General features: G+C 43.3%; 1 protein-coding gene across 2 annotated transcripts in view; it reads right to left on the bottom strand.

The window, feature by feature from the left end:
* Positions 1-26,679, bottom strand: part of LOC110519525 (tyrosine-protein phosphatase non-receptor type 20-like) — a 35,059-nt gene that overhangs the window by 7,022 nt on the left and 1,358 nt on the right. Inside the window, exons 3-19 of one of the 2 annotated variants that reach the window (XM_036981596.1) lie at positions 26,135-26,574; positions 25,109-25,937; positions 24,325-24,495; positions 24,055-24,229; positions 23,287-23,497; positions 23,148-23,185; positions 21,956-22,020; positions 21,285-21,446; positions 18,797-19,229; positions 17,490-17,611; positions 17,301-17,386; positions 5,586-5,722; positions 5,211-5,359; positions 4,954-5,044; positions 2,942-3,098; positions 2,507-2,684; positions 1,942-2,157 (exon numbers count right to left, since the gene is read on the bottom strand). In XM_036981596.1, the coding sequence (XP_036837491.1) occupies positions 1,942-2,157; positions 2,507-2,684; positions 2,942-3,098; positions 4,954-5,044; positions 5,211-5,359; positions 5,586-5,722; positions 17,301-17,386; positions 17,490-17,611; positions 18,797-19,229; positions 21,285-21,446; positions 21,956-22,020; positions 23,148-23,185; positions 23,287-23,497; positions 24,055-24,229; positions 24,325-24,495; positions 25,109-25,937; positions 26,135-26,433 (3,519 nt within the window). In that variant the 5' untranslated portion in view covers positions 26,434-26,574. Of the gene's footprint in view, positions 1-1,941; positions 2,158-2,506; positions 2,685-2,941; positions 3,099-4,953; positions 5,045-5,210; positions 5,360-5,585; positions 5,723-17,300; positions 17,387-17,489; positions 17,612-18,796; positions 19,230-21,284; positions 21,447-21,955; positions 22,021-22,430; positions 22,549-23,147; positions 23,186-23,286; positions 23,498-24,054; positions 24,230-24,324; positions 24,496-25,108; positions 25,938-26,134; positions 26,575-26,679 lie in introns of those variants that run through there. The other variant, XM_036981604.1, reaches the window with a different exon arrangement.

Here is a 26,679-nt window from a genome sequence, read left to right on the forward strand (position 1 = left end):
GACCAGACTCTTCCAGATCTGCCAGTCGACCAGACTCTTCCAGATCTGCCAGTCGACCAGACTCTTCCAGATCTGCCAGTCGACCAGACTCTTCCAGATTCTCCAGTCAGCCAGGATCTGCTAGATCCTACTACCTGCCTGGGCTTCCTCTCAGTGCTGAGCTTCCTCTCAGTGCTGAGCTTCCTCTCAGTGCTGAGCTTCCTCTCAGTGCTGAGCTACCCATCAGTCCCGAGCTACCTCTGTCCCGAGCTGTCCCTCTGTCCCGAGCGGTCATTAAGGAGGGTAACCTATCTAGGGACGCTAAGGAGGTGGACTAAAACGATTATGGAGTGGGGTCCACGTCCAGCGCCAGAGCCGCCACCGCGAACAGATGCCCACCCAGACCCTCCCCTATAGGTTCAGGTTTTGCGGCCGGAGTCCGCACCTTGGGGGGGGGGGGGTACTGTCACACCCTGACCATAGTTTACTTTGTATATTTCTATGTTGTGGTTGGTCAGGGTGTGATCTGAGTGGGCATTCTATGTTACATGTCTAGTTTGTCTAGTTCTATGTTCGGCCTGATATGGTTCTCAATCAGAGGCAGGTGTTCGTCATTGTCTCTGATTGGGAACCATATTTAGGTAGCCTGGGTTTCACTGTGTGTTTGTGGGTGATTGTTCCTGTCTATGTGTTTTTCACCAGATAGGCTGTTTTAGGTTTTCGTTACGTTCATCACGTTCTTTATTTTGTAGTGTTTGCATTGATTCGTGTTTTACGTTTGTTCATTAAAACATGGATCGCAATCTACACGCTGCATTTTGGTCCGACTCTCCTTCACATAAAGAAAACCGTTACATTAGCATGACATTGCAAGTAACAAGAACATTTCCTAGGACATAGAAACGTCTTAAATGGGCAGAACGCTTAAAGTCTTGTTAATCTAATCTAACTGTCCAATTTACAGTAGCTATTACAGTGAGGAGAGTGAACAACAACAAAAAAACTTTATCACGGCAACTGATTTGATACATTCACCTCTGAAGGTAAATATTATTCTTACATTCAGTAGTCTTGCTCTGATTTGTTATCCTGAGGATCCCAGAAATAAAACATAGCATAGTTTTGCTTGATAAAATCTGTTTTGATATTAAAATGTAGGAACTGGGTTCTACAGTTTGAACCCCTGCTGTGCCCCCGCCCATCTAGATGTGTGAAGGTTAGTGAAGCCAATTATCCATAATTTATATCATTCCTGGAATTGTGTAAACTTACAAAAATGATATGGTAATAAAAAATGTATGTTCTCCATAGTTATGTACTTGAAAATGTATCAATTTACCAATTCGGCACATTTGGGCCGACTTGATACAACATTTGAACAGTAATGCAATGGTTCATTGGATCAGTATAAAAATAAATTGCTAAATTGTACCTAGACTCCTAAGCGAGATAATGGCCTTTCTATTGCGTTTCAAAGATGATTTTTTTTTGAAAACGCATGTTTGTTTCTTTGTATTATCTTTTACCAGATCTAATGTGTTATAGTCTCCTACATTAATTTCACATTTCCACAAACTTCAAAGTGTTTCCTTTCAAATGGTATCAAGAATATGCATAGCCTTGCTCCAGGTCCTGAGCTACAGTCAGTAAGATTTGGGTATGCCCTTTTAGGAAAAAAAATTTTTTTTAAAGGGTCCGATCCTGTGACTACATTTATGTTTGCTAATATATTATATTACAGACATCTTAATGCATACTTTTAACGTCTCCACTACAACAAAGAAATACATTAAATTAAAACATTAAATTGAAATACTGCAGATTCTATTAATTCCTATGGAGGACTGGCTCCTTCTGAGGAGTACCAATATGGTGGCTTCAAAGACTCTCATTGGCCAATACATAGTATCAGCAATCTAGTGTGTATACATCATTGGTGCGCACCTATGTGTTCGAACTCACCGGGAGATCGTTCTCTATGAGACTCAGGATGACATCGGTGCAGATCAGTACTCCTGTTCGTCCTATCCCAGCACTACAGTGTACAGTGACAGGTCCTTTATGGTGGACTGCTCGGAGGTAGCGGATAAATCTGACCAGCTGCTCTGAACTCCGCGGCACACCGTGGTCAGGCCAACGGATAAACTTCAGGTGACGGACAAAGTGGGTCTCACCAGACTGGAACAGGAGGAGGGAGCAGATGTCAATCAACTGATCAACCAATGAAATTGCAAATTGAAAAATTTTACAAATGTGTTTTTGTCATAAAGGAGACCAGTGCCTAAACCCTCTAAGAGACAGCAGAGATGACAGTGGCTGACGAAAAGTGTAATTGATATGACAGATAGTGTATTCTTCAAAATGACTTTCGCTGGATTTAGTAGACACAAAAAATAGACACATTGTACTCATGCTAATTCATGCTTTACATTTTTTTCCCTTCTTTTTTAGAATACTCTCCGGCACATCTGTGAGTGGATTGTATTGGAGCTGTCCCCTCTTTCGATCGTCCCTCCTTCCCCCTCACCTCTTTCTCCACCATGCGGATGATCTTGATGTGGAAGTATTCCTTGATCTGCTGGTTCTCCAGGCTGAGCTGGAAGCGCCCTGTGTCTAGGGGACAGCTCACCCTCTCTGGCCAGTAGCAGTGACACTTCACCCTGCCTCTCTCCACCTCCTGGGTCATCATGGCTATCACATCAGACCTGGGGAATGGGGAAGGAGGGTTGTTAACCATGTTGTACTATTCATGCCATAGGACTTTAGTTACAGGTCGTGTTCATTAGGCACCAAACAGAAGAAAACGGACTGAAACAGGGAGGGACTACATGGGACAATTAGAACTTCTAATTTTCCCCTGCAAAACGTCTTCTGTCGAAACGATGCCCGGCGAACAACGATTGTGTATACACTAATGTCATGCACTGTATGTGAACTTCACAACACAGTAATCAGCACAGACCTGTTCTCCCAGACCATCTGCCAGAAGTCGGGCACGGTGGAGGGCAGAGGACCCTGGCAGGAGATATAGATGAACTCCTCACTGCCAACCTCCATACGGATATAACTGGCGTTAATATAGTCCTGGTTATCACCCACTGGAACACGCGTCTTATCGTCTAGAGAGCAGGAGTAGAGAGAATCAAATCCAATCTTATTGGTCACATACACATGGTTAGCAGATGCTATTGCGAGTGTAGCGAAATGCTTGTGCTTCTGGTTCCCGACAGTGCAGCAACATCTAACAAAAACAATTCCACACCAACTACCCAATACACGACAAATCTAAGAATTGGAATGAGAATATGTACATGTAAATATATGGATGAGCAATGACAGAGAAAGCATAAGCAAGATGCAATAGATGGTTTAAAATACAGTATATACATGTGAGATGAGCAATGCCAGATATGTAAACATTATTAAAGTGGCATTATTAAAGTGATTGGTGATTACTTTAATAATGACAGAGGGTGTGAGGACAGACGCTGGAAAACGAGAAGCAAGTACAAGGTGAGACGCCTCCTGAGTGTTCGACCACGGGGCAGGGGTTTCCAGTACCTGATCGACATATGGGTTATGGCCCGGACGATAGGTGCTGGGTCCCCTGCTAAAGACATCCTAGACCCGGCCCTCATCGCCGACTTTCCCCGCCGACACCCCTATCTGCACTCACCTGGGCTGTCTAGACTGCCAAATGAATTACTGTTGTTGAATTATGCAAGAGAACGTGACAACAACCATGTCAAGAGAAGGATGCCCACAGATTTAAAATCTAAACACTTGACTGTAGATTACACTTATCTGTACATACTTTACATTGTTTGTGAGAGCAGACATAATATCACTATAACCCGAGTGTGGATGCTTTCATTTCAGCACATCTAATTTGTAAACATTTCAACTGTATTAAATCTTTTTTTTTGTTCGTTTTCAATCGCACAAAAAAAATCCACACCCACTAAAATAAAAGTAAACTTTCCTCTCTTTCTTGTGATGTAAGTGTGGAGACACTGAGTTAAATCCACAACGGAGTGTTGCTGAGAGGTCATTACGAACGTTTCCACGTTTCCACGGTTAACAAGAAAGCAATTGGCACAAGCTAGAGTGGGTAAGAGTCACCAGAGTAAATTACCACGGAAATTGGAGTGTGTGAGAGTGTGAGAGAGGAAAGAAATATACTAAATATGGGAACTCATAAAATAAGGGATAAGACTAGAGTGACCACTGCCCAGCTAGCAAAACTGGTTGAAATGACATTATTATATCGTTATGTTCAGAGGTGTACACTACAAAGCAGCATAAATTAGTTAACCAGCTAACTTGTCAAAATATTCTGAAATACATGTAATTTTTTTTAGAAAGATGGCCTTGAGCTTGAAACGGACATGGTCTAATTGACTCAAAAACCCTGAACTCCTATGTTTAGCTTTCTCATTGAAACAGAAAATAAAATCGTTATTTCTGGTTGTTTATCAAATTTAAAAGGAAAATTCCACCCCAAAACCATATTTAGGTATTTGTTTCATGAGTCCATTGTTGATATAGTCCCAAAATGTTTTGCATGACAGCAATAAAGTTTTCAAGATACACCACTTAAAAATACAGAAATACTGGCTAACTCATTGAATCTGCTTTGTAGTATACCCTTTAGGTTGTTTACTGGTTGTATAAGGACGTGTTGCTGGCGTCTTTTAGCCACCATAAAAATATGTCTTTATCTTTATTAACTATTATATGACCAGATAACAAACAAAATATGACGTCTCGATACCGTCATGAAAAAGCCGTCATTATCTGGTTCAAACAGGGACCGTTAGGTTGCAATCTTACAACCGGAAAATTACGGAATTAAAACGTCTTGTGTCAATTTTTCCCGCAGCTGTCCTCTCCAGCCCAGATTAGATGGTTCTAGTGCAAACTACACAGAGGCATGAAAGGGACTGTAGTTCAACCGGTTTAACAGGGACTTACAGGGCAGGATGTCACGATAGCGGTTCTTCTCCCGGTTCTCCGGAGCTTTCCCCACTAGACAGTTATCAGACGGCTTTAGATGCTCCAAGGCCTGAAACAAACAACACCAACTGAAAATGTTTCCTGCTGCTATTGAAAAGGCAGACCAAGTTACAGGACATGGTTAACATACTTCAAAAGTGTGTGTGTGTTTTCATGCGTGTGTGTGTGTGTGTGTGCGCATGTGCATGAATGAGGAACACATAGTGTCTACCCACCATGAACTCTCGGACCAGTTCTTGCTGGTCTAGTTGATGTTGTAGAATCTGTATGAGGGCTTTTACTCTCGACCCAGCGTATTGACTGGTCTTAGCTGGACTGATCATGGCTAGTCTGGCCAACTCTTCTTCTGATACTATAGGTGGACCTGGAAAGAGGAGGGGGAATAAGTTCTTCATGATTATAAATATGGGACCTATGCACTGTAGTTAGGTTTTCAAAAACCAACAATTTAACAGTGTTATAAAAATAATAGCCGATGGTGCAGCGCTAGGAGCAGTTTAGGGGTAAAGTGCCTTGCTCAAAGGCACAACGGAAACACATTTTCCTGTCAGAGTAGGATTTGAACCGGCCACCCTCCCCTGACCCTGTACCTGGGAAGTGTGACATGGTCTCCTGACCTTTAGCTTCAAATGTCTCATCATCCTCATCCTCGCTGCTCCAGCCATCTGATTGGCTGTTTTTGCTGCCAGTCATGGTTTCGTCCAATGGCATCACAGGGATTTGGTTCCTGGGGGGGGGAGGAATCAGGGGGTAGGGATGAGACCATTTCTACTCTTCTGTAGGGAGGCAGACCAGACCATTTATAGTGTTTCGTAGGGGGTTGAAATCATGCTGAGCCTATTTTCCGTGCACCTTTTGCACCTAAGATACAATAGCAGCTTTTCTATACTGTATCTGATATCAAATTATTTATCAATAATTATATTATGATATATCATTACTGATATACTAACTATCAAGGCAACCTCTATTCAACCAGGAGATCCCATTGTGATATGGTTATACAGTATCATCATAGGCAGCACAAGTTTGTATTTCATCGGTGACTCTTTGCTGCCTCCTTGTGGTCAAAGTTAGTCTACACTCCAGAAACGTTGAGTAACAGTCTGTGGTATGACACTACAGATGTACACAGTGTACTCCGAGGACAACTGAAACACAACTTCAATATGAACACAGAGTGCTTACAGTGCAGTTAACGTATCATGGAAACATCTTCTATTTTGAGTCTATGGATGTACTGCTCATTCTGGACCAGGCCCTAATGGGGTTTGAAAGCGACAGTACAAGAGAGGCAGACGAGAGGGTTCCCTGACGAGTCTACGTCGGCGAGTAAATAAAATTGCCTCTATCCTCCGTTCTAATGATGAATGTACACTAAACTTGACAAGCTTCAATCGAAGACTATCCAATCAATGGCGCCTGAAGAACTGCAATATCCTGTGTTTTTCAGTCGTGGCTGAACAACGACATGGCTTATATACATCGAGCTGGTTTTCTATGCATCGTCAAGACCGAACGGCAGCTTCAGGTAAGGTTAAGGGGGAGGTGTGTGTCTCTTTTTTTAACAACAGCTAGTTCGCAATCTTTAAGTATTTTTTCTTGCCTAAATTAGAATGATGCAGACCAAACTATTTACCAAGAGTTTTCAACTATATTATTAATATCTGTCTATTTACCACCACAAACCGATGCTGGCACTAAGATCGCACTCAACAAACTGTATAGGGCTATATTTATTTATTTATTTTTTCTTCTTTTTTTTCACCTTTATTTAACCAGGTAGGCTAGTTGAGAACAAGTTCTCATTTACAACTGTGACCTGGCCAAGATAAAGCATAGCAGTGTGAACAGACAACAACAGAGTTACACATGGAGTAAACAATAAACAAGTCAATAACACAGTAGAAAAAAAGAAAAAAAAGAAAAAGAGTCTATATACATTGTGTGCAAAAGGCATGAGGAGGTAGGCGAATAATTACAATTTTGCAGATTAACACTGGAGTGATAAATGATCAGATGGTCATGTGCAGGTAGAGATACTGGTGTGCAAAAAAAAAACAGTATGGGGATGAGGTAGGTAAATTGGGTGGGCTATTCACCGATGGACTATGAACAGCTGCAGCGATCGGTTAGCTACTCAGATAGCAGATGTTTAAAGTTGGTGAGGGAGATAAAAGTCTCCAACTTCAGCGATTTTTGCAATTAGTTCCAGTCACAGGCAGCAGAGAACTGGAAGGAAAGGCGGCCAAATGAGGTTTTGGCTTTAGGGATGATCAGTGAGATACACCTGCTGGAGCGCGTGCCACGGGTGGGTGTTGCCATCGTGACCAGTAAACTGAGATAAGGCGGAGCTTTACCTAGCATGGACTTGTAGATGACCTGGAGCCAGTGGGTCTGGCGACGAATATGTAGCGAGGGCCAGCCGTCTAGAGCATAGACGTGGTGGGTGGTATAAGGTGCTTTAGTAACAAAACGGATGGCACTGTTTGATGAGTAGAGTATTGGAAGCTATTTTGTAGATGACATCGCCGAAGTCGAGGATCGGTAGGATAGTCAGTTTTACTAGGGTAAGTTTGGCGGCGTGAGTGAAGGAGACTTTGTTGCGGAATAGAAAGCCGACTCTAGATTAGATTTTAGATTGGAGATGTTTGATATGAGTATGGAAGGAGAGTTTACAGTCTAGCCAGACACCTAGGTACTTATAGATGTTCACATATTCTAGGTCGGAACCATCCAGGGTGGTGATGCTAGTCGGGCATGCGGGTGCAGGCAGCGAACGGTTGAAAAGCATGCATTTGGTTTTACTAGCGGTTAAGAGCAGTTGGAGGCCACGGAAGGAGTGTTGTATGGCATTGAAGCTCGTTTGGAGGTTAGATAGCACAGTGTCCAAGGAAGGGCCAGAAGTATACAGAATGGTGTCGTCTGCGTAGAGGTGGATCAGGGAATCGCCCGCAGCAAGAGCAACATCATTGATATATACAGAGAAAAGAGTCGGCCCGAGAATTGAACCCTGTGGCACCCCCATAGAGACTGCCAGAGGACCGGACAACATGCCCTCCGATTTGACACACTGAACCTGTCTGCAAAGTAGTTGGTGAACCAGGCAAGGCAGTCATTAAACAAACAAACAAGAAAATGCACATCCAGAGGTGGCGCTCCTAGTGGCCGATGGTTTTAATGCAGGGAAACTGAAATCCGTTTTCTAGTTTTTACCAGCATTTCACTTGTGCAACTAAAGGCAAAAAAACTCTAGATCACCTTTACTCCACAGAGAAATGCATACAAAGCTCTCCCTCGCCCTCCATTTGGCAAATCTGACCGTAACTCTATCCCCTGGATTCCTGCATACAAGCTGTTGATGGGGCAGCATTGTTTTTAGCTGTCCCATAATGTATACTTTTGCGGCTCCTCCATCGTTTTATTTGATAGAGGTAAGGTTTTGCAGTTTAGCCTTCTGGTCTACTCTACGCGACACACTCACATCTGTAACAATGAAACACAGGCTGGTTATGGCTCACATCAACATCATCCCAGACACCCTAGACCCACTCCAATTCACATACCGCCCCAACAGATCCACAGATGACGTAATCTCTATTGCACTCCACACTGTCCTCTCCAACCTGGACAAAACGAACACCTACACGAGAATGCTGTTCATTGACCATAACTCAGTGTTCAACAACATAGTGACCTCCAAGCTCATCACTAAACTCCCTTTGCAACTGGATCCTGGACTTCCTGACAGGCCGCCCCCAGTGGGTGTGGGTAGGCAACAACACATCAGCCACACTGATCATCAACACGGGGGCCCCTCAGGGGTGCGTGCTTAGGCCCTTTCTGTACTCGATTGTTCACCCACGACTGACACCATCATTAAGTTTGCTGACGACACAACGGTGGTTGGCCTGACCACCGACGACTTTGAGACAGTCTATAGGGAGGACCTGGTAGTGTGGTGCCAGGAAAAACAACCTCTCAATCAACGTCAGCAAGACAAAGGAGCTGATTGTAGAGTGCAGCAAACCAAGGGCTGAGCATGTCCCCATCCACATTGACGGCACCATAGTGGAACAGGTCGAGAGCTTCAAATTCCTCAGTGTCCACATAACTAAGAAATGATCATGGTCCACACACACTAACACGGCCGTGAAGAAGGCACAACAATACCTCTTCCCCCTCAAGAGGCTGAAAAGATTTGACATGGGCCCTAAGATGCTCAAAACGTTTTACAGCTGCGACATTGAGAGCATCTTGACTGGCTGATTCACCGTTTGGTATGGCAACTGCTTGGCATCCGACCGCAAAGCGCTACAGAGGGTAGTATGCATGGCCCAGTACATCCCTGGGTCTGAGCTCCCTGACATCCAGGACCTCTATACCAGGAGGTGTCAGAGGAATGCCCTAAAAATTGTCAAAGCCACCCATGTCATGGACTATTCTCTGTGCTACTGCACAGCAAGCCGTACCGATGCACTTGGAACATTTTACATTACATTTTAGTAATTTAACAGACGTATCTATCCAGAGAGATTTACAAGAACAATTAGGATTAAGTGCTTTGCTCAAGGTCACAGACAGATTTTTCACCTAGTCGGCTCAGTGATTCAAACCAGCAACCTTTTGGTTACTGGCCCAACTGCAACTCTTAAATGCTAGGCTACCTGCCGCCCAACAGGACCCCAAACATCTTCTACCCTAAGCCGTAAGACTGCTACTGTACATACACTGAACAAAAAATATAGACACAACATGCAACAATTTCTAAGATTTCACTAAGTTGCAGTTCACATAAGGAAATCAGTCAATTGAAATATACAATATTCATTAGGCCCTAATCTACGGATTTCACATGACTGAGAATACTGTTGGTCACAGATACTGTACATTTAGAAAAAAAATAATGGATGTGCATCAGAAACGCAGTCAGTATCTGGTGTGACCACCATTTTCCTTGTGCAGAGCAACACATTTCCCTCACTTAGAGTTCATCAGGCTGTTGATTGTGGCGTGTGGAATGTTACCGACATGTAATGGCTGTGCGAAGCTGCTTGATATTGCTAGGGAACCGGAACACACTGTCGTACACGTTGAATCTGTGGCATTGTGCTGTGTGACAAACTGCTGATTTTAGAGTGGCCTTTTAATATCCCCAGCACAAGTGGCACCTGTGTAATGACCATGCTATTTAATCAGCTTCTTGACATGCCACACCTGTCAAATGGATGGATTACCTTGCTCACTAACAGGGATGTAAACACATTTGTGCACAAAATGTGTGAGAAATAAGCCGTTTGTGAGCATGGAACATTTCTGTGCTCTTTTATTTCACTTTACATGTTGCATTTATTTACAGTATTTTAACAATATAGTTAGTTAAATAGTTAGCCAATAGCTACACAGACTATCTGCATTGACCCTTTTGCACTAACTCTGTTGACTCATCACATACAGTTGTCAAGTGAATCGAATTGTTACGCTGATTATGTTTAGAAGAAATGTTACGTAGCACCCAAACACACATGATGTAATGTGATTTGTCAAATTTGAGATGTTTGCTGCTTCGAACCCAGTCATGCATGCAGTAAACAAGCCAAAAGCCAGGTGTAAAATGAATGACCGCCACACACATATCATCGGAAACTCGCCAAATAAATTAGCTATTGATAGCTATGGTAAGGAGCGATAGCTGAGAAGAAGTCAAATGGATTGGGCCTAACAAGTGAGGTGTAGCAGAGCAAAGCCAGTGACCTAGTTGCTGGAGAGTGATGGTGGAATTACACAGTTATACAATTATACATTCACCTTAGCCAAATACATTTAAACTCAGTTATCACAATTCCTGACATTTAATCCTAGTAAAAATCCCAGTTACGATCACCACAGAATGTGAAATGTCAGAATAATAGTAGAGAGAATGATTTATTCAGGAGTTATTTCTTTCATAACATTTCCAGTGGGTCAGAAGTTTACATACACTCAATTAGTATTTGGTAGCATTGTCTTTAAATTGTTTAACTTGGGTCAAACGTTCCGGGTAACCTTCCACAAGCTTCCCACAATAAGTTGGGTGAATGTTGGCACATTCCTCCTGAGAGCTGGTGTAACTGAGTCAGGTTTGTAGGCCTCCTTGCTCGCACGCTCTTTTTCAGTTCTTCCCATAGATTTTTTATAGGATTTAGGTCAGGGCTTTGTGATGGCCACTTCAATACCTTGACTTTGTCCTTAAGCCATTTTGCCACAACTTTGGAAGTATGCTTGGGGTCAATGTCCATTTGGAAGACCCATTTGCGACCAAGCTTTAACTTCCTGACTGATGTCTTGAGATGTTGCTTCAATATATTCTCATAATTTTCCTGCCTCATGATGCCATCTATTCTGTGAAGTCCACCAGTCCATCCTGCAGCAAAACACCCCCACAACATGATGCTGCCACCCCCATGCTTCACAGTTGGGATGGTGTTCTTCGGCTTGCAAGCCTCCCCCTTTTTCCTCCAAACATAACAAGGGTCATTATGGCCAAACAGTTACATTTCTGTTCATCAGACCAGAGGACATTTCTCAAAAAAGTATGATCTTTGTCCCCATGTGCAGTTGCAAACCGTAGTCTGGCTTTTTTTATGGCGGTTATGGAGCAGTGGCTTCTTCCTTGCTGAGCTGCCTTTCAGGTTATGTCAATATAGGACTCATTTTACTGTGGATATAGATACTTTTGTACCCGTTTCCTCCAGCATCTTCACAAGGTCCTTTGCTGTTGTTCTGGGATTGATTTGCACTTTTCGCACCAAAGTACGTTCATCTCAAGTAGACAGAACTCGTCTCCTTCCTGAGCAGTATAACGGCTGCATGGTCCCATGGTGTTTATACTTGCGTACTGTTTATACAGATGAACATGGTACATTCAGGCGTTTGGAAATTGCTCCCAAGGATGAACCAGACTTGTGGAGGTCTACAATTTTTTTCTGAGGTCTGATTTCCTTTGATTTTCCCATGATGTCAAGCAAAGAGGCACTGAGTTTGAAGGTAGGCCTTGATATACATCCACAGGTACACTTCCAATTCACTCAAATGATGTCAATTAGCCTATCAGAAGCTTCTAAAGCCATTATGTAATTTTCTGGAATTTTCAAGCTGTTTAAAAGGCACAGTCAACTTAGTGTATGTAAACTTCTGGAATTGTGAATTATAAGTGAATTAGTGAATTATAAGTTATTAGTGAATTATAAGTGAAATAATCTGTCTGTAAACAATTGTTGGAAAAATGACTTGTGTCATGCACAAAGTAGATGTCCTAACCGACTTGCCAAAACTATAGTTTGTCAACAATAAATTTGTGGAGTGGTTGAAAAACGAGTTTTAATGACTCCAACCTAAGTGTATGTAAACTTCTGACTTCAACTGTACAGTGCATTCGGAAACTATTCAGACTCCTTGACTTTTTCAACATTGCAACCTTATTTTGCAATTCATTAACCTCTTGAAGCTAAGGGGCACTATTTTTATGTTTGGAAAAATAACGTTCCCAAAGTAAACGGCCTATTTCTCATGACCAGATGCTAGAATATGCATATAATTCACAGATTAGGATAGAAAACAATGTAAAGTTTCCAAAACTGTAAACATATTGTCTGTGAGTATAACAGAACTGATGTTGCAGGCGAAAGCCTGAGGATAATCCAATCAGGAAGTGCCTCTTATTTTGAAACCTCTGTGTTCCTATGCGTGCCTGTCCTCCATTTAAAGGGATTTCAACCAGATTCCTTTTTCTGTGGCTTCCCTAAGGTGTCAAGTCTTTAGACATAGTTTCAGGCTTTTATTTTGAAAAATGATCGTGAAGGATCACATTGCGTAAGTGGAGAGGTGGTGGCTCTCAGAGTGAGATGGTGCGCAATTGAGTGAAGCAGCCATTGTTCCTCCCGCTGTTATGGAAAAAGCTACACACTCGGTTGATATATTATCGAATATATATTTTAAAAACTACCTGAGGAATGATTATAAAAAACGTTTGACATTTTTCTGTGGACATTATGAAGACTATTTGCAATTTCCGTATGCGTTGTCGTGACTGCTCTTTCCTGTGGATTTCTGAACATAACGCGACAAACAAACGTCGGTATTTTGGGTATAAAATAATCTTTATGGAACAAAAGGAACATTTGCTGTGTAACTGGGAGTCTTGTGAGTGAAAAAATCCGAAGATTATCAAAGGTAAACGGTTAATTTGATTGCTTTTCTGATTTTCGTGACCAAGCTTCCTGATGCTAAGTGTACATAATGCTATGCTAGGCTATCGATAAACTTACACAAACGCTTGGATTGCTTTCGCTGTAAAGCATAATTTCAAAATCTGAGACGACAGGGTGATTAACAAAAGGCTAAGCTGTGTTTCAAAATATTGCACTAGTGATTTCATGAATATGAATATTTTCTAGTAATATTATTTGACTGTTGCGCTATGCTATTCGGCGGTTGCAGACGAAAATTATCCCGCTACAGGGATTGGTAGCGTCAAAAAGTTAAATGAAAAATGATCCTCATCAATCTACACAATACCTCATAATGACAAAGTGAAAACAGGTTTTTACAAATTTTCGCAAATGTATTACAAAAAAACTAAACTGAAATTCCATTTGCTATGAGACCATTTGCTATGAGAATCCTTGAGATGTTTCTACAACTTGATTGGATTCCACCTGTGGTAAATTCTATTTATTGTACATGATTTGGAAAGGCACACACCTGTCTGTATAAGGTCCCACAGTTGACACCACGTCAGAGAAAAAAATGAAGCCACGAGGTCAAAGGAATTGTCCGTGGAGTTCAGAAACAAGATTGTGTTGAGGCACAGATCTGGGGAAGGGACTAAAACATGTATGCAGCATTGAAGGTCCTCAAGAACACAGTGGCCTCAATCAGTGGCCTCCATCTGACCCTTTTTTTCAATTTATGTCGCCTGAAATGACATACCCAAATCTAGCTCAGGACTTGAAGCAAGGACATGCATATTCTTGATACCATCTGAAAGGAAACACTTTGCAGTTTGTGGAAATGTGAAATTAATTAATTAATTAATTAACACATTAGATCTGGTAAAAAGAAAAAAGAAAGAAAGAAAAAAACATGGACCGATCCGTAGAGGTTAAATGGAAGAGGTTTGGAACCACCAAGACTCTTCCCAGAGCTGACTGCCCAGCCAAACTGAGCATTCGGTTCAGAAGAGCCTTGGTCAGGGAGGTGACCAAGAACCCAATAGTCACTGACAGAGCTCCAGAAATCCCCTGTGGAGAAGGTAGAAGATTCCAGAAGAACAACCATCTCTGCAGCACTCCACCAATCAGACCTTTATGGTAGCCAGACAGAAGCCACTCCACAGTAAAAGGCACATGCCAGTCCACTTTGAGTTTGCCAAAATGCACTTAAAAGACTTTCAGGGCACGAGTAACAAGATTCTCTGGTCTGATGAAACTAAGATTGAACCCTTTGGCCTGAATGCCAAGTGTCACATCTGGAGAAAACCTGGCACCATCCCTATTGTGAAGCATGGTCGTAGGGGTATGGGGTAAGTTGAACATAGGGACAGGGTAAGTTGAGTTTCCTTGGGGTACGTGGGAGATGTTGTCCAGTGACAGTTCGTGAAGGTTCAATGAAATGGGGGTGTGGTATATGGACACCTGCTCGCCGAACATCTCCTTCCAAAATCATTGGCATTAATATGGAGTTGGTCCCCTCTTTGCTACTATAACATCCTCCACTCCTCAGGTAAAATGTTCCACTCAATGTAGAAACATTGCTGCAGGGACTTGCTTCTATTCAGCCAGAAGAGCATTAGTTAAGTCGGGCACTGATATTGGGCGATTAGGCCTGGCTCGCAGTCGGCGTTCCAAGTCATCGCAAAGGTGTTCGATGGGTTTGAGGTCAGGGCTCTGTGCAGGTCAGTCAAGTTCTTCCACACTGATCACACCGTTGCCACAAAGTTGGAAGCACAAAATTGTCTAGAATGTCATTGTATGCTGTAGTGTTAACATTTCCCTTCACTAGGCGGCCTAGCCTAAACCATGAAAAACAGCCCCAGACAATTATTCCTCCTTCACCAAACTTTACAATTGTCACTATGCATTTGGGAAGGTAGCCTTCTCCTGGCATCTGCCAAACCCAGATTCGTTCGTCGGACTGCCAGATGGTAAAGTGTGATTCATCACTCCAGAGGACTTGTTTCCACTGCTCCAGAGTCCAAAGGCGGCGAGCTTAACACCACTCCAGCCGATGCATGGCATTGCGCTTGGTGATCTTAGGCTTGTGTGCGGCTGCGTGGCCATGGAAACCCATTTCATGAACCTCCAGACGAACAGTTTTTATGCTGACGTTGCTTCCAGAGGCAGTTTGGAAATCGATAGTGAGTGTTGCAACCGAGAACAGACGATTTATAAGTGCTACGTGCTTCAGCAGTTAGTGGTCCCATTCTGGGAACTTGTGTGGCCTACCTCTTCGCGGCTGAGCTGTTGTTTCCACTTCACAATAACAACACTTACAGATGACCGGGTCAGCTATAGCAGGACAAAAATTTGATGAACTGACTATTTAGAAAGGTGTCATCCTATGAGAGTGCACTCGATTTTATACACCTGTCAGCAATGTGTGTGGCTGAAACCTTTTGAGGATCTGAGGATGCCAAATCTTTTCAGTCTCCTGAGGGGGAATAGGCTTTGTTGTGCCCTCTTCATGACTGTCTTAAGAGTGTTTGGACCGTGATAGTTTGTTGGTGATGTAGACGCCAAGGAATCTGAAGCTCTAAACCTGCTCCACTGTAGCCCCGTCGATGAGAATGGGGGTGTGCTCGGTCCTCCTTTTCCTGTAGTCCATATCATCTACTTTATCTTTATCACGTTGAGAGAGAGGTTGTTGTCCTGGCACCAAACAACCAGATCTCTGACCTCCTACCTATAGGTTGTCTCATCATTGTCGGTGATCAGGCCTACCACTGTTGTGTCATCGGCAAACTTGATGATGGTGTTGGGAGTCGTGCCTGGCCATGCAGTCATGAGTGAACAGGGAGTACAGGACAGGACTGAGCATGCACCCTGTTTTGAGGGTCAGCGTGGCGGATGTGTTGTTACCTACCCTTACCACCTGGGAGCGGCCCATCAGGAAGTCCAGGATCCAGATGCAGAGGGAGATGTTTAGTCCCAGGGTCCTAGCTTAGTGATGAGCTTTGAGGGCACTATGGTGTTAAACGCCGAGCTGTAGTCAATAAATAGCATTCTCACATAGGTGATCTTTTTGTCCAAGTGAGAAAGGGCAGTATGGAGTGCAATAGAGATTGCATCATCTGTGGATCTGTTGGGGCGGTATGCAAATTGGAGTGGGTCTGGAGTTTCTTGGATAATGGTGTTGATGTGAGCCATGACCAGCCTTTCAAAGCACTTCATGGCTATAGATGTGAGAGGTACAGGTAGGTAGACATTTAGACAGGTTACCTTAGTGTTCTTGGAGAGAGGGACTATGGTGGTCTGCTTGAAACATGTTGGTATTACAGACTCAGTCAGGGAGAGGTTGAAAATGTCAGTGAAGACACTTGCCAGTTGATCAGCGCATGCTCAGAGTACACGACTTGGTAATCCGTCTGGCCCTACGGCCTTGTGAATGTTTAAAATTCTTACTCACATTGGCTACGTAGAGAGTGATCACACAGTCGTCTGAAACCGCCGTCTGGTAGTAGCCGAGCAAACTTGCAAACTGCCTGCTACTCAGCACACTATTGTCCTTCTAATCACTCGGACATCAATTCAAATGTAATTAAACATTTTATCAAACACTCCATGAGAGGCCATGAGCTCATGTTGCGCAACATTTCTATAGGCTATGCAATTGTGTGAGAAAACAGAGTGATGGCCTCTAATAAAAATAGGAGAATCCCATCACCTTTCTTTAGGCTTACTATATTTATTTCTTAACTTAACTTGCCTATAATTAAGCACATTGCTTCTCTTTACAACAGGAGTATAGTCTACCTGGCTGGTATGAATATGAACCATAGGAAAAGCATCCTCAATTCGCTAACCTGTTTTTGCCTATTGAGTGTAGATTGATGATGGGAAAAAAATATTTAATCTGGTTAAGAATAAGGCTGTAACGTAAAAAATGTGGAAAAAGTCAAGGGTTCTGAATACTTTCTGAAGGCACTGTATATATTTTTATTTTGGTTCCCCTTACCCCGCTCTCCCCTACTGGCAACAATGTGTGATTGTTAATGAGAGACAAATGGAGAGGAGGAAAAGAGGAGAGGATGATAAGATCAGTCTTACCTGTCCGAGGCTTCATGGAGCAAGTTAGTCATACTCTTGCTGGACAGGCAGCAAGCTTGATGAGAGGGTTTACTGTTACAGCTCTCCTACACACGCACCAGAGAGAGAAAGAGAGAGCGAGAAGTGACAGGTGAGTATGGGGGCTCCTATTTTCACGATAGACTGCAATGCTACAGTGTTGTGTGTTACCTGTCCAGCCATGTCCTCTTCTGTGAGGGTCCGCAGGCGGAGTGAGGGGTGATAGGAGGCATCGGGGGGTGAAAGTGGGGTAATGTCCTCCTCTACATCAGGTACTGGATCTGAAGTCCCCTCTGTAATCAAATACACAGGAAAAAATTATATACAGTATGACTCAATTATTTAGAAGGCCCAGTGCAGTCAAAAATGTTATTTTCCTGGGTTTTATACATATATTTCCACAGTATGAGGTTGGAATAATACTGTGAAATTGTGCAAATGTAATGCCCTATTTTTTTTTTTTTTTACATGAAAATTTGAAAAACTGGCAGTCTCAGTCTACTGCCCGACCATGTATTGGGCCCAACATTTGTCCTATGTCCCACTGTTCAGCAGCCTGATGGCCATCGGAATCAAATTTACCCTGCTCCTATTCTTTATTTATTAAAAAAATATATATTAACCCACCCGCCACCACCCCTTTTCGGAGGACAAATATCTTTTTAGTTTTTTAATGCCCTTTTAGTGTAAGAGCCGTTTGAAAAGGCCGCCTGAAATTTAAGCCTGTTTTGGTAGGATAGAGTTTTGGCCTGCCTGGTGAAATCACCAGACGGTAAATTTGTTAATATATTAGAGGCTACTGCCCTATATACATAGACTTGAAATATATGGCCACTTTAATAATTTGGAACACTAGTCACTTTAATAATGTTTACATATTTTGCTCTACTCATACTGTATTCTACTGTATTTTAGTCTATGCCGCTCCGACATTGCTCGACCAAATATTTGTAAATTCTTAATTCCATTTCTTTACTTTGTGTATTGTTGTGAAATCGTTAGATATTACTTGTTAGATATTACTTCACTGTTGGAGCTAGAAACACAAGCATTTCGCTACACTTGCAATAATATCTGCTAAACATGTGTATGTGACCAATAAAATTTGATTTGATAAGAAAGAGTTACAAACCTATCTGCCAATAAGAACAGGTTTTCAGTTTTCCCCTCCCCACTCAGACCACTCCCTGAAAGTCCGAGCAATTTTAGCTTGAGAAATTGCTCTTGTTAAGAAGGTATTTTTGTTCGTTTTCAATTAAAATGGTCAAAAATAATCATAGTAAGGTACTTAATTGTCACCCAGAAATGATTTGACATTGAGATACAAATGGCTGCATTGGGCCTTTAAGTACATTTTGTTTAGGATTTAGGCCTGTAGATTGAAATATTTACTTCGCTAAACATAGCTAAAAATAACACTTTTTAAGTATGAAACCCCAAAACAAATATTACTTTTGGATTAACTATCCCTATCTCACCAGGGGGAAGGTCCTCCTGCTGGACATCAGGTGAGGAACATGCAGAAGGGTTGGAGAATGGCTCGGCATTGTCCGACATACGGGCTTCGATGAAGACTGACACATTTGATCCAGTGCAGGGAGCCATGTTGGATCCATTGCTGGTAGCCATGTTGACTTCAGGGCAGGAGGCCATATTTGATCCAGGACAAGGTACCATATTTGATCCAGGATAAGAGGCCATATTTGATCCAGGACAGGAAGCCATATTGGATCCAGGACAGACGGCCATGTTGTCTCCAGGGAAGGCCATAGAGAAGGATACATCAGTGCAGGGTGCTGTGTTGGCCCTTGGTATGTCTCTACAGATTGTGAGTTGGATGTTTCCCTCAGCCTGACGGAGGATATCCACCACCTTACAGTGGCTCAGACCTGATACTATTATACCATTCACCTAGAACACATTTGAATACAACAAGGACACATATTTAGTACAAATATACAGTTGAAGTCGGAAGTTTAAATACACTTAGGTCATTAAAACTTTTTTTCTCAACCACTTCAAAAATGTCTTGTTAAAACAAACTATAGTTCTGGCAAGTCGGTTAGGACATCTACTTTGTGCATGACACAAGTCTTTTTTCCAATAATTGTTTGCAGAGAGATTATTTCACTTATAATTCACTGTATCACAATTCCAGTGGGTCAGAATTTTGCATACACTAACTTGACTGTGCCTTTAAACAGCTTGGAAAAACCCAGAAAATTATGTCATGGCTTTAGAAGCTTCTGATAGGCTAATTGACATCATTTGAGTCAATTAGAGGTGTACCTGTGGATGTATTTCAAGGCCTACCTTCAAACGTTGTGCCTCTTTGCTTAACATCATGGGAAAATCAAAAGAAATCAGCCAAGACCTCAGAAAAAAAATTGTAGACCTCCACAAATCTGGTTCACCCTTGGGAGCAATTTCCAAACGCCTGAAGGTACCATTTTCATCTGTACAAACAATAGCACGCAAGTATAAACACCATGGGACTACGCAGCCGTCATACGGGAAGGAGACGCGTTCTGTCTCCTAGAGATGAACGTACTTTGGTGCTAAAAAGTGCAAATAATTCCCAGAACAACAGCAAAGGACCTTGTGAAGATGCTGGAGGAAACGGGTACAAAAGTATCCATATCCACAGTAAAACGAGTCCTATATCTACATAACCTGAAAGGCCGTTTAGCAAGGAAGAAGCCACTGCGCCAGAACTGCCATAAAAAAAGCCAGACTATGGTTTGCAACTGCACATGGGGACAAAGTTCGTACTTTTTGGAGAAATATCCTCTGGTCTGACGAACAAAATAGAACTGATTGGCCATAATGACCATCGTTATGTTTGGAGGAAAAAGGGGGAGGCTTGCAAGCCGAAGAACACCATCCCAACTGTGAAGCATGGGGGTGGGAGCATCATGTTGTGGGGGTGGATAACGACCCCAAGCATACTTCCAAAGTTGCGGCAAAATGGTTTAAGGACAACAAAGTCAAGGTTTTGGGTTGGCCATCACAAAGCCCTGACCTCAATCCTATAGAACATTTGTGGGCAGAACTGAAAAAGCGTGTGAGAGCAAGGAGGCCTACAAACCTGACTCAGTTATACCAGCTCTGTCAGGAGGAATGGGCCAAAATTCACCCAACTTATTGTGGGATTTAAAAAGGAAAAGCTACCAAATACTAATTGAGTGGATGTAAACTTCTGACCCACTGGGTGATGAAAGAAATGAAAGCTGAAATAAATCATTCTCTCTACTATTATTCTGACATTTCACATTCTTAAAATTAACTGGTGATCCTAACTGTCCTAAAACAGGGAATTTTACTAGGATTAAATGTCAGGAATTGTGAAAAACTGAGTTTAAATGTATTTGGCTAAGGTGTATGTAAAAGTCTGACTTCAACTGTATTAAAAGTCATGTTTGGACACATCATCAGTCATGGATGGATCAGTCATTGATAAGTCACGTGTGCGTTAGAGCTCTGCTACCCGACCAGAGCCCGAATAACTAGGGTACAGGCAGGGCTCGTCTATCGTCTATCACTAATATTTTGAAGCTGAACCCTTTGTTTGTGCTCTGCTGCACAGTACAGTCATATCTGACTAAGATCATAACGAAGTGCTTCAACCTCGTCAAATATAAGACAGGAGAGATTATTTCACAGAAAATGTTTAGAGTGACAAAAAATAGCTAACAGCTAAATGCTCACTTATGTCTCTTCATTGAGCAGAGCAGCCCAAGTGGAGCCGTTGCTATGGGATACTCACAGACTCAAAGCAGCCATGAGTAGAGCGCATGCAGAGCGAGCTGTGACCAGTGAGCGAGTGACAGACAGAGAGGAGCAACTAATGGATTTACTGTACTAACGGAGGAAGTTATTTCTGATTTAGAGTTTCTGAATGTCGCAGGCATGGGTAGGCCTTGGGCTTAAAATGCATGCCTGTGCAGGGCTTTAGCGTGTGTGTACCTCGAGCAGTATGTCTCCCACTCTGAGCTGTCCATCCTGCTGCGCCATGCCTCCAGCGCATATCTCCTTCACTCTGAGCGTACTTCCGTTGCATCCTCCAATCAGAGCAAAGCCCAGACCCCCTCTCTCTGGTTTACACACATATATTTGCAAGATACAGCTCTGAGAGAGGGAGAGGTGGAAGTTACAAATCCAGTCATCGGGGTGAATGCCAACTTCCACTTAAGTCAAATTACTGTGAGAATTCTAGTTAGGATGCCCTTATCCCGCGATACTTGCAATTACAATGTATCCATTAAGTAGACACTTTTATCCAGACTGCTATAAGAACATTCCCAATTCTCTGCCACAGGCTGAGGTAAGCAGTGTTTGAGCAGTAAAATATTAATGCATGAATCAGGTGAGAATGCCCACACAGGCCCCAAGCCGAGAGAACAGATGACTCTAGTTTCAACCTGTGTCATCAGAGAGAGAGAGAGAGAGAGAGAGAGAGAGAGAGAAATAGATAGAGAAAGAAAAGTTGGAGAAAGAGACAGAAAGAAAAGTTGGAGAAAGATGAGAGATAAGAGAAAGAAAAGTTGGAGAAAGAGAGAGATCGAGAAAGAGAGACAGCAAAAGAGAGAGAGTGATAGGTAGATAGAGAGACAGAGAGAGTGAGAGCTAACACTTACGTCTTGATCGGAGGTGACAGAGAGAAGTGGTCTGAATTTCCCAGTGGTCTCGGGCACGGCTTTAGCTACAGGACAAACAGAGAGACAGAACAAAATATTTCCATTTCAACGGACAAAAAAGGTTTGCTATATTATGTAACCAAAAGGCCAGTGTGGCAGGTAAGGTAAATGATAGCTCCTGCTCAATGTTCCTGAATCCTGCTCAATGTAACTTAATCTACTGAGAGATAAAAAAAAACAACTTGCAAGTATTAGAAACATACATCATCAATAATTCATAAGCAAAGGTACCACAACCAATACAGACGTATGATCAAACAAGATCAATCTAACACGTATTCATTCCTGTTTGACCTTGGATAATGTTCTATCCCTCCAGTCACACAAAAAAAGCCTCTGCAAAAGCTGTCCACGTCAAACAAAAGTAAAACATTCCCCCTGGTGATGATATATTCAGAACAGGACAGGAACTCACGTTGACCTCTCTCCTCTGTGGCCATTTTGGTGCGTAGGTGTCCTCTCGAACAGGTAGACAACACTGGCCTTTCAGACTGCCCCTCTCTTGTCCCTCTACCTCACCCCTCACAGTCAACAAACAACTAGTGTGTGTGTGTGTGTGTGTGTGTGTGGTCTAATACCCCAGTGGAGGTTTAGATGCTCTGTAATAATTAATCCTGCAGTGGCAGCACAGGCCCTGTCCGTCAACAAACACACACACACTGTCTGTCAGCACCGGGCTACGGCTACAAACACAGACAAAGAGATGAGAGGAGCGAGACCAATAACAAATATTAGCGAGAGAGAGAGGTCCCACTGAAATATTCCCTTTGCTCCTCCTTCTTCCACTCTCTCAGGTCACTGAGACCTGGACACAGACAGACAGGACACAGAATCACACACCGTAATGTTGAAAGACCAAACCATGAAGCTTCTGTCTCAGGTAATATGGTTATCTAACCTGGTAATGATTGATCTGAGAATAGCATCTACTTCGTCAATGAGGCATCAACCTGCCTGGTTACAAACTTCTCATTCCATCAACTTAACCCATTGCAACACTTAGCCAACATTCCAGTGTTTCAGTTCGTGTCTGTTTCTATGTGAACCAGCAGTCACATACACCGAGAGTCCTGAACTGAACATAGTGGTCACCGGGAGGTTAAAGCATCTCAGTACATGATCTTATACGCACCATTACTCTTGGCTTTGGGAGTCACAGGCTGGTCATCTCTACAAGAAACAAGAAAGAAAGCAAACAGACGGATCATTTAACAAAAAAAATGCATGCATTCCTACAAAACACACACACACATTCAGGCAACCCCACACACCTGGTGGCCTTAAGTTTCACTTTGCGCGGAGCAGTCTCGCAGGCCTTGACAGCGTCCTCCAGAGTCATTCCCATGGTGCATCGGCCACAGATGTACAGGATCCTGTCGTTTGGTTGGACGCTGCCTTCCTCACACGCAGGTGAACCAGGAACCACCTCCAGACAGTAGATCCCCTGCCATTTGCTGCCTATACCACCCGTCAGCTTTATACCTGAGAGACGTGTTCATTAGGGACAAAAACAGAAGAAAACAGAGTAACCAGAGGATATACAACCTAAACAACTGAATGTTTTCCATTGCAAAGTGTTTGCTATGGCGTGCCCTAATGAGCACCATCCAGATATTAGCGATATAATACAGACAGAAAGGTTGAAATTGTAACAGAGCACCTTTTCCCTGCACCTGTGCATCTGTTACGCACAGCAGGTGTGTCTTCTTAAGTCCGTGCCTCCTTAATGAGTTTGTACAGCACCGACGAAGGCATAGAAGCCGAAACGTACGCTCCTTTCTTTGTTTAGCACTTCGCAACGAGGATCTTTTAATAACCGTTTGAGGATGGATTAAATGTAAGTATATTTTTGCATCTCGACCTCCTTGGTTTTCCCTTTACATGGTTTGAGTACCTATGTAGTTCTACACAGATTTTTTTCTCCCACGCACCGGCCACCATACATTGCAGCCTGAGCGCAGACCCTCACACTGGCTTCCCATATTATAGTTCTCCCATCTGATAAATACTAATAGTCACGCTCCCATTCAGTGTTTTACCAAGCTGTCCAGTCGGTGTCTTGTGCAGTATGATGTCTTGCAGGTTGTCTGGAAAAGGTGGAGCGATCAGGTTGGTCACCGCCCTCCCCAGGATCAAACTCAGTCTCCTAGGAGACGACCTCAGGATCGACATGGCAACCTCATCCGTCACATTCGTCATATCTTGGCCGTTGACCTGGGAGTGGGGAATATGGGAGAGACAGGTAAAGATAATGTGTGCCTATGTGTATGTGTTTGTCCATGTGTGTGTGCCGATGTGTGTGTGCATACCGTGACTAGTCTGTCCCCTGGTCTGAGCCGTCCGTCCGTCTTAGCAGGGTTGTCCAGTATGTCCTGAATGTAGTAGCAGGCATCCAGTTTGCTGCGTGTGATGGTGAACCCAAAGCTACCACTCCACGACTTGGTCAGAACCACACACATCTCAAATTCCTTCATCATGCCCTGGATGGAAAACACAAAAGACAGTGTCCAGGCCTTTGTTCTATTTTCTATCTCTGCTGTTTTCTTTAGGGTTTAGGCTTGGGTTTTTGTGAACGCAGTTGTGAAAAGTGCTATTTCATTTTTTTGTCATTGTTTTTATAATTTTTAAATTAAAATTCAATTTAATTTAACTAGGAAAGTGAGTTAAGAAAAAAAATATTATTTACAATGACGGCCTACACCGGCGACGCGGGGCCAATTGTGATTCCCTATGGGAGTCCCAATCACGGCCAGATGTGATACAACCTGGATTAGAACTAGGGGCTGTAGTGAGTCTACAGTCCCTGGTTCAAGATTCAGACCGCTGCCCCACTCGGGATCCCTATGAATAAAGTTCAATCACATGTCACTAGAACAAAAAATTAATCTGCACACTGGTATATCCTTCCAAAGTGTTGTTTAATTGGACAACATTTCAACCCAAAACTAGGGCTGCGTCAGGAAAATATTCCTGACAGATATATTTTTTGTTCTACATTATCCTCTTTAATCCAGCATCTAGGAAAGTGATTTTATGGATGTGAGTAAACAAAAAAAAACAAAAAAAAGTAATGTCTTTGACATTAAGTCTCACTTTTCTGGGATCCTCCTCATTCTCATCCTCATCTTCGTCCTCCTCCCCTTCTGTCTCCTGTCTCCAGGTAGGGTGTGTGTTTTGGAGAGGTGCAGCCTGAATGGGGGGAGAGAGTGAGGACAAGGGAGGCTGGGGAGAGGGGTGGCGTGCGGGGGGTTGCGAGGGGGGCAATGTGTCAGGGGGCTGGGGATTGTATTGGATGACTGAACGAGTGATGTTGGAGGCATTGGTAGTCTTGAATGTGATGCTGTGTTTACGATCGGAGGTGATGCTGTGTTTACGATCGAAGGTGATGCTGTGTTTACGATCGGAGGTGATGCTGTGTTTACGATCGGAGGTGATGCTGTGTTTGCAATCAGAGATCCTGGAGTTGGGGTTGGAGGTATGGGAGGAGAGGCTGGGAAGAGGAGGTGTAGCATGCTGGGGCTGGAGAGGATGCACTGAGTGGCTGATGTTGAGGTCAGACATCCTAGAGGAAAGGCTGGATGTAGGCTTAGAGGAGGGCTGAGCTGGTGTCTGCTGGACAGAGGTGGTTTGCAATGACAAATTGGGGTTTGTTGAGCTTGTGGTTTGCGAGGACAAGCTGTGGGGGATGGAAGTACTTTTGGGGGTGGTGGATCGGACCCTAGTGGGGGGGGTGGATCTGGTCCTGGAGGTTTGAGAGGTAGTGTGTGGAGCCACACTGGGGGTACATGAGGTGTTTGAGGTAAGGCTAGAGGGCCTGTCCGAAGTCGAACTGATGGTCAAGTACTCTTTATCAGACAGAATGGTTATTCCATCACCCATAAGGCAGTATGTTAAACTGCCGTCCGCCTCTTCTCTGATGCCACTGGAAGTACATACAGGGTTAATTAACAGTTGTGTGTGTGTGTGTGTTTGTCTTTGTATTTATTTGCATTTAATTGATCCTTTAATTACACAGGTAAATCGCATTGAAAATAAACATTTATTTTACAAGAGCGACCTGTTTCTAAAAGGCAGCAATCAAAAATTTGTTCTGTACTTAAAATGTTACATCAACGTTACCTGGTGTACACGGGACTAGTACTGGTCTTGGCCCCGACAGATGCCGAGCTCATTTCTTCGGAACCTTCCTCGTCCACAACCGACAACTCTTCACTGTCTCCTGCGTCACTTCTGCTGGCGAGGGAGATGGGGGAAGGGGGTGAGGGAGAGGGTGAGGAAGGCTGGTTCTCAGCTGCGTCCATCTCACTGTCTTGACTATCCTGACTCTGTTGAGTCTTCGGACCTCCAGAGGGCTCAGGGGATTTGTCTGTTTGTCTGGCCTGCCTGGAGGCTTGGTCCTGGGCTTGTGATGTCTGCATTGGCTCCTTCTGAGCCTGGTTTTCCTGGTTGTACTGACGGTTCTGGTATGCCTGTAGCTTGAGCAGCTGGCTATAATCTTCCCCTAGCCTGATGTCTAGAGACTTGGACCTCACCCCACGGGTTGGAGACAAGAAAGGAACCTATTTAAAGAGAGAGATACCACTCAGTGCTCAATTCTCAGTGCTCAGTGTGTGTAGGTGTGTGTGTGCATGTGTCTATTTATCTGTGAGCCTGTTTTTCTCTGT

This window comes from Oncorhynchus mykiss, chromosome 1 (assembly GCF_013265735.2).
Source record: "Oncorhynchus mykiss isolate Arlee chromosome 1, USDA_OmykA_1.1, whole genome shotgun sequence".
Lineage (NCBI taxonomy): Eukaryota > Metazoa > Chordata > Actinopteri > Salmoniformes > Salmonidae > Oncorhynchus > Oncorhynchus mykiss.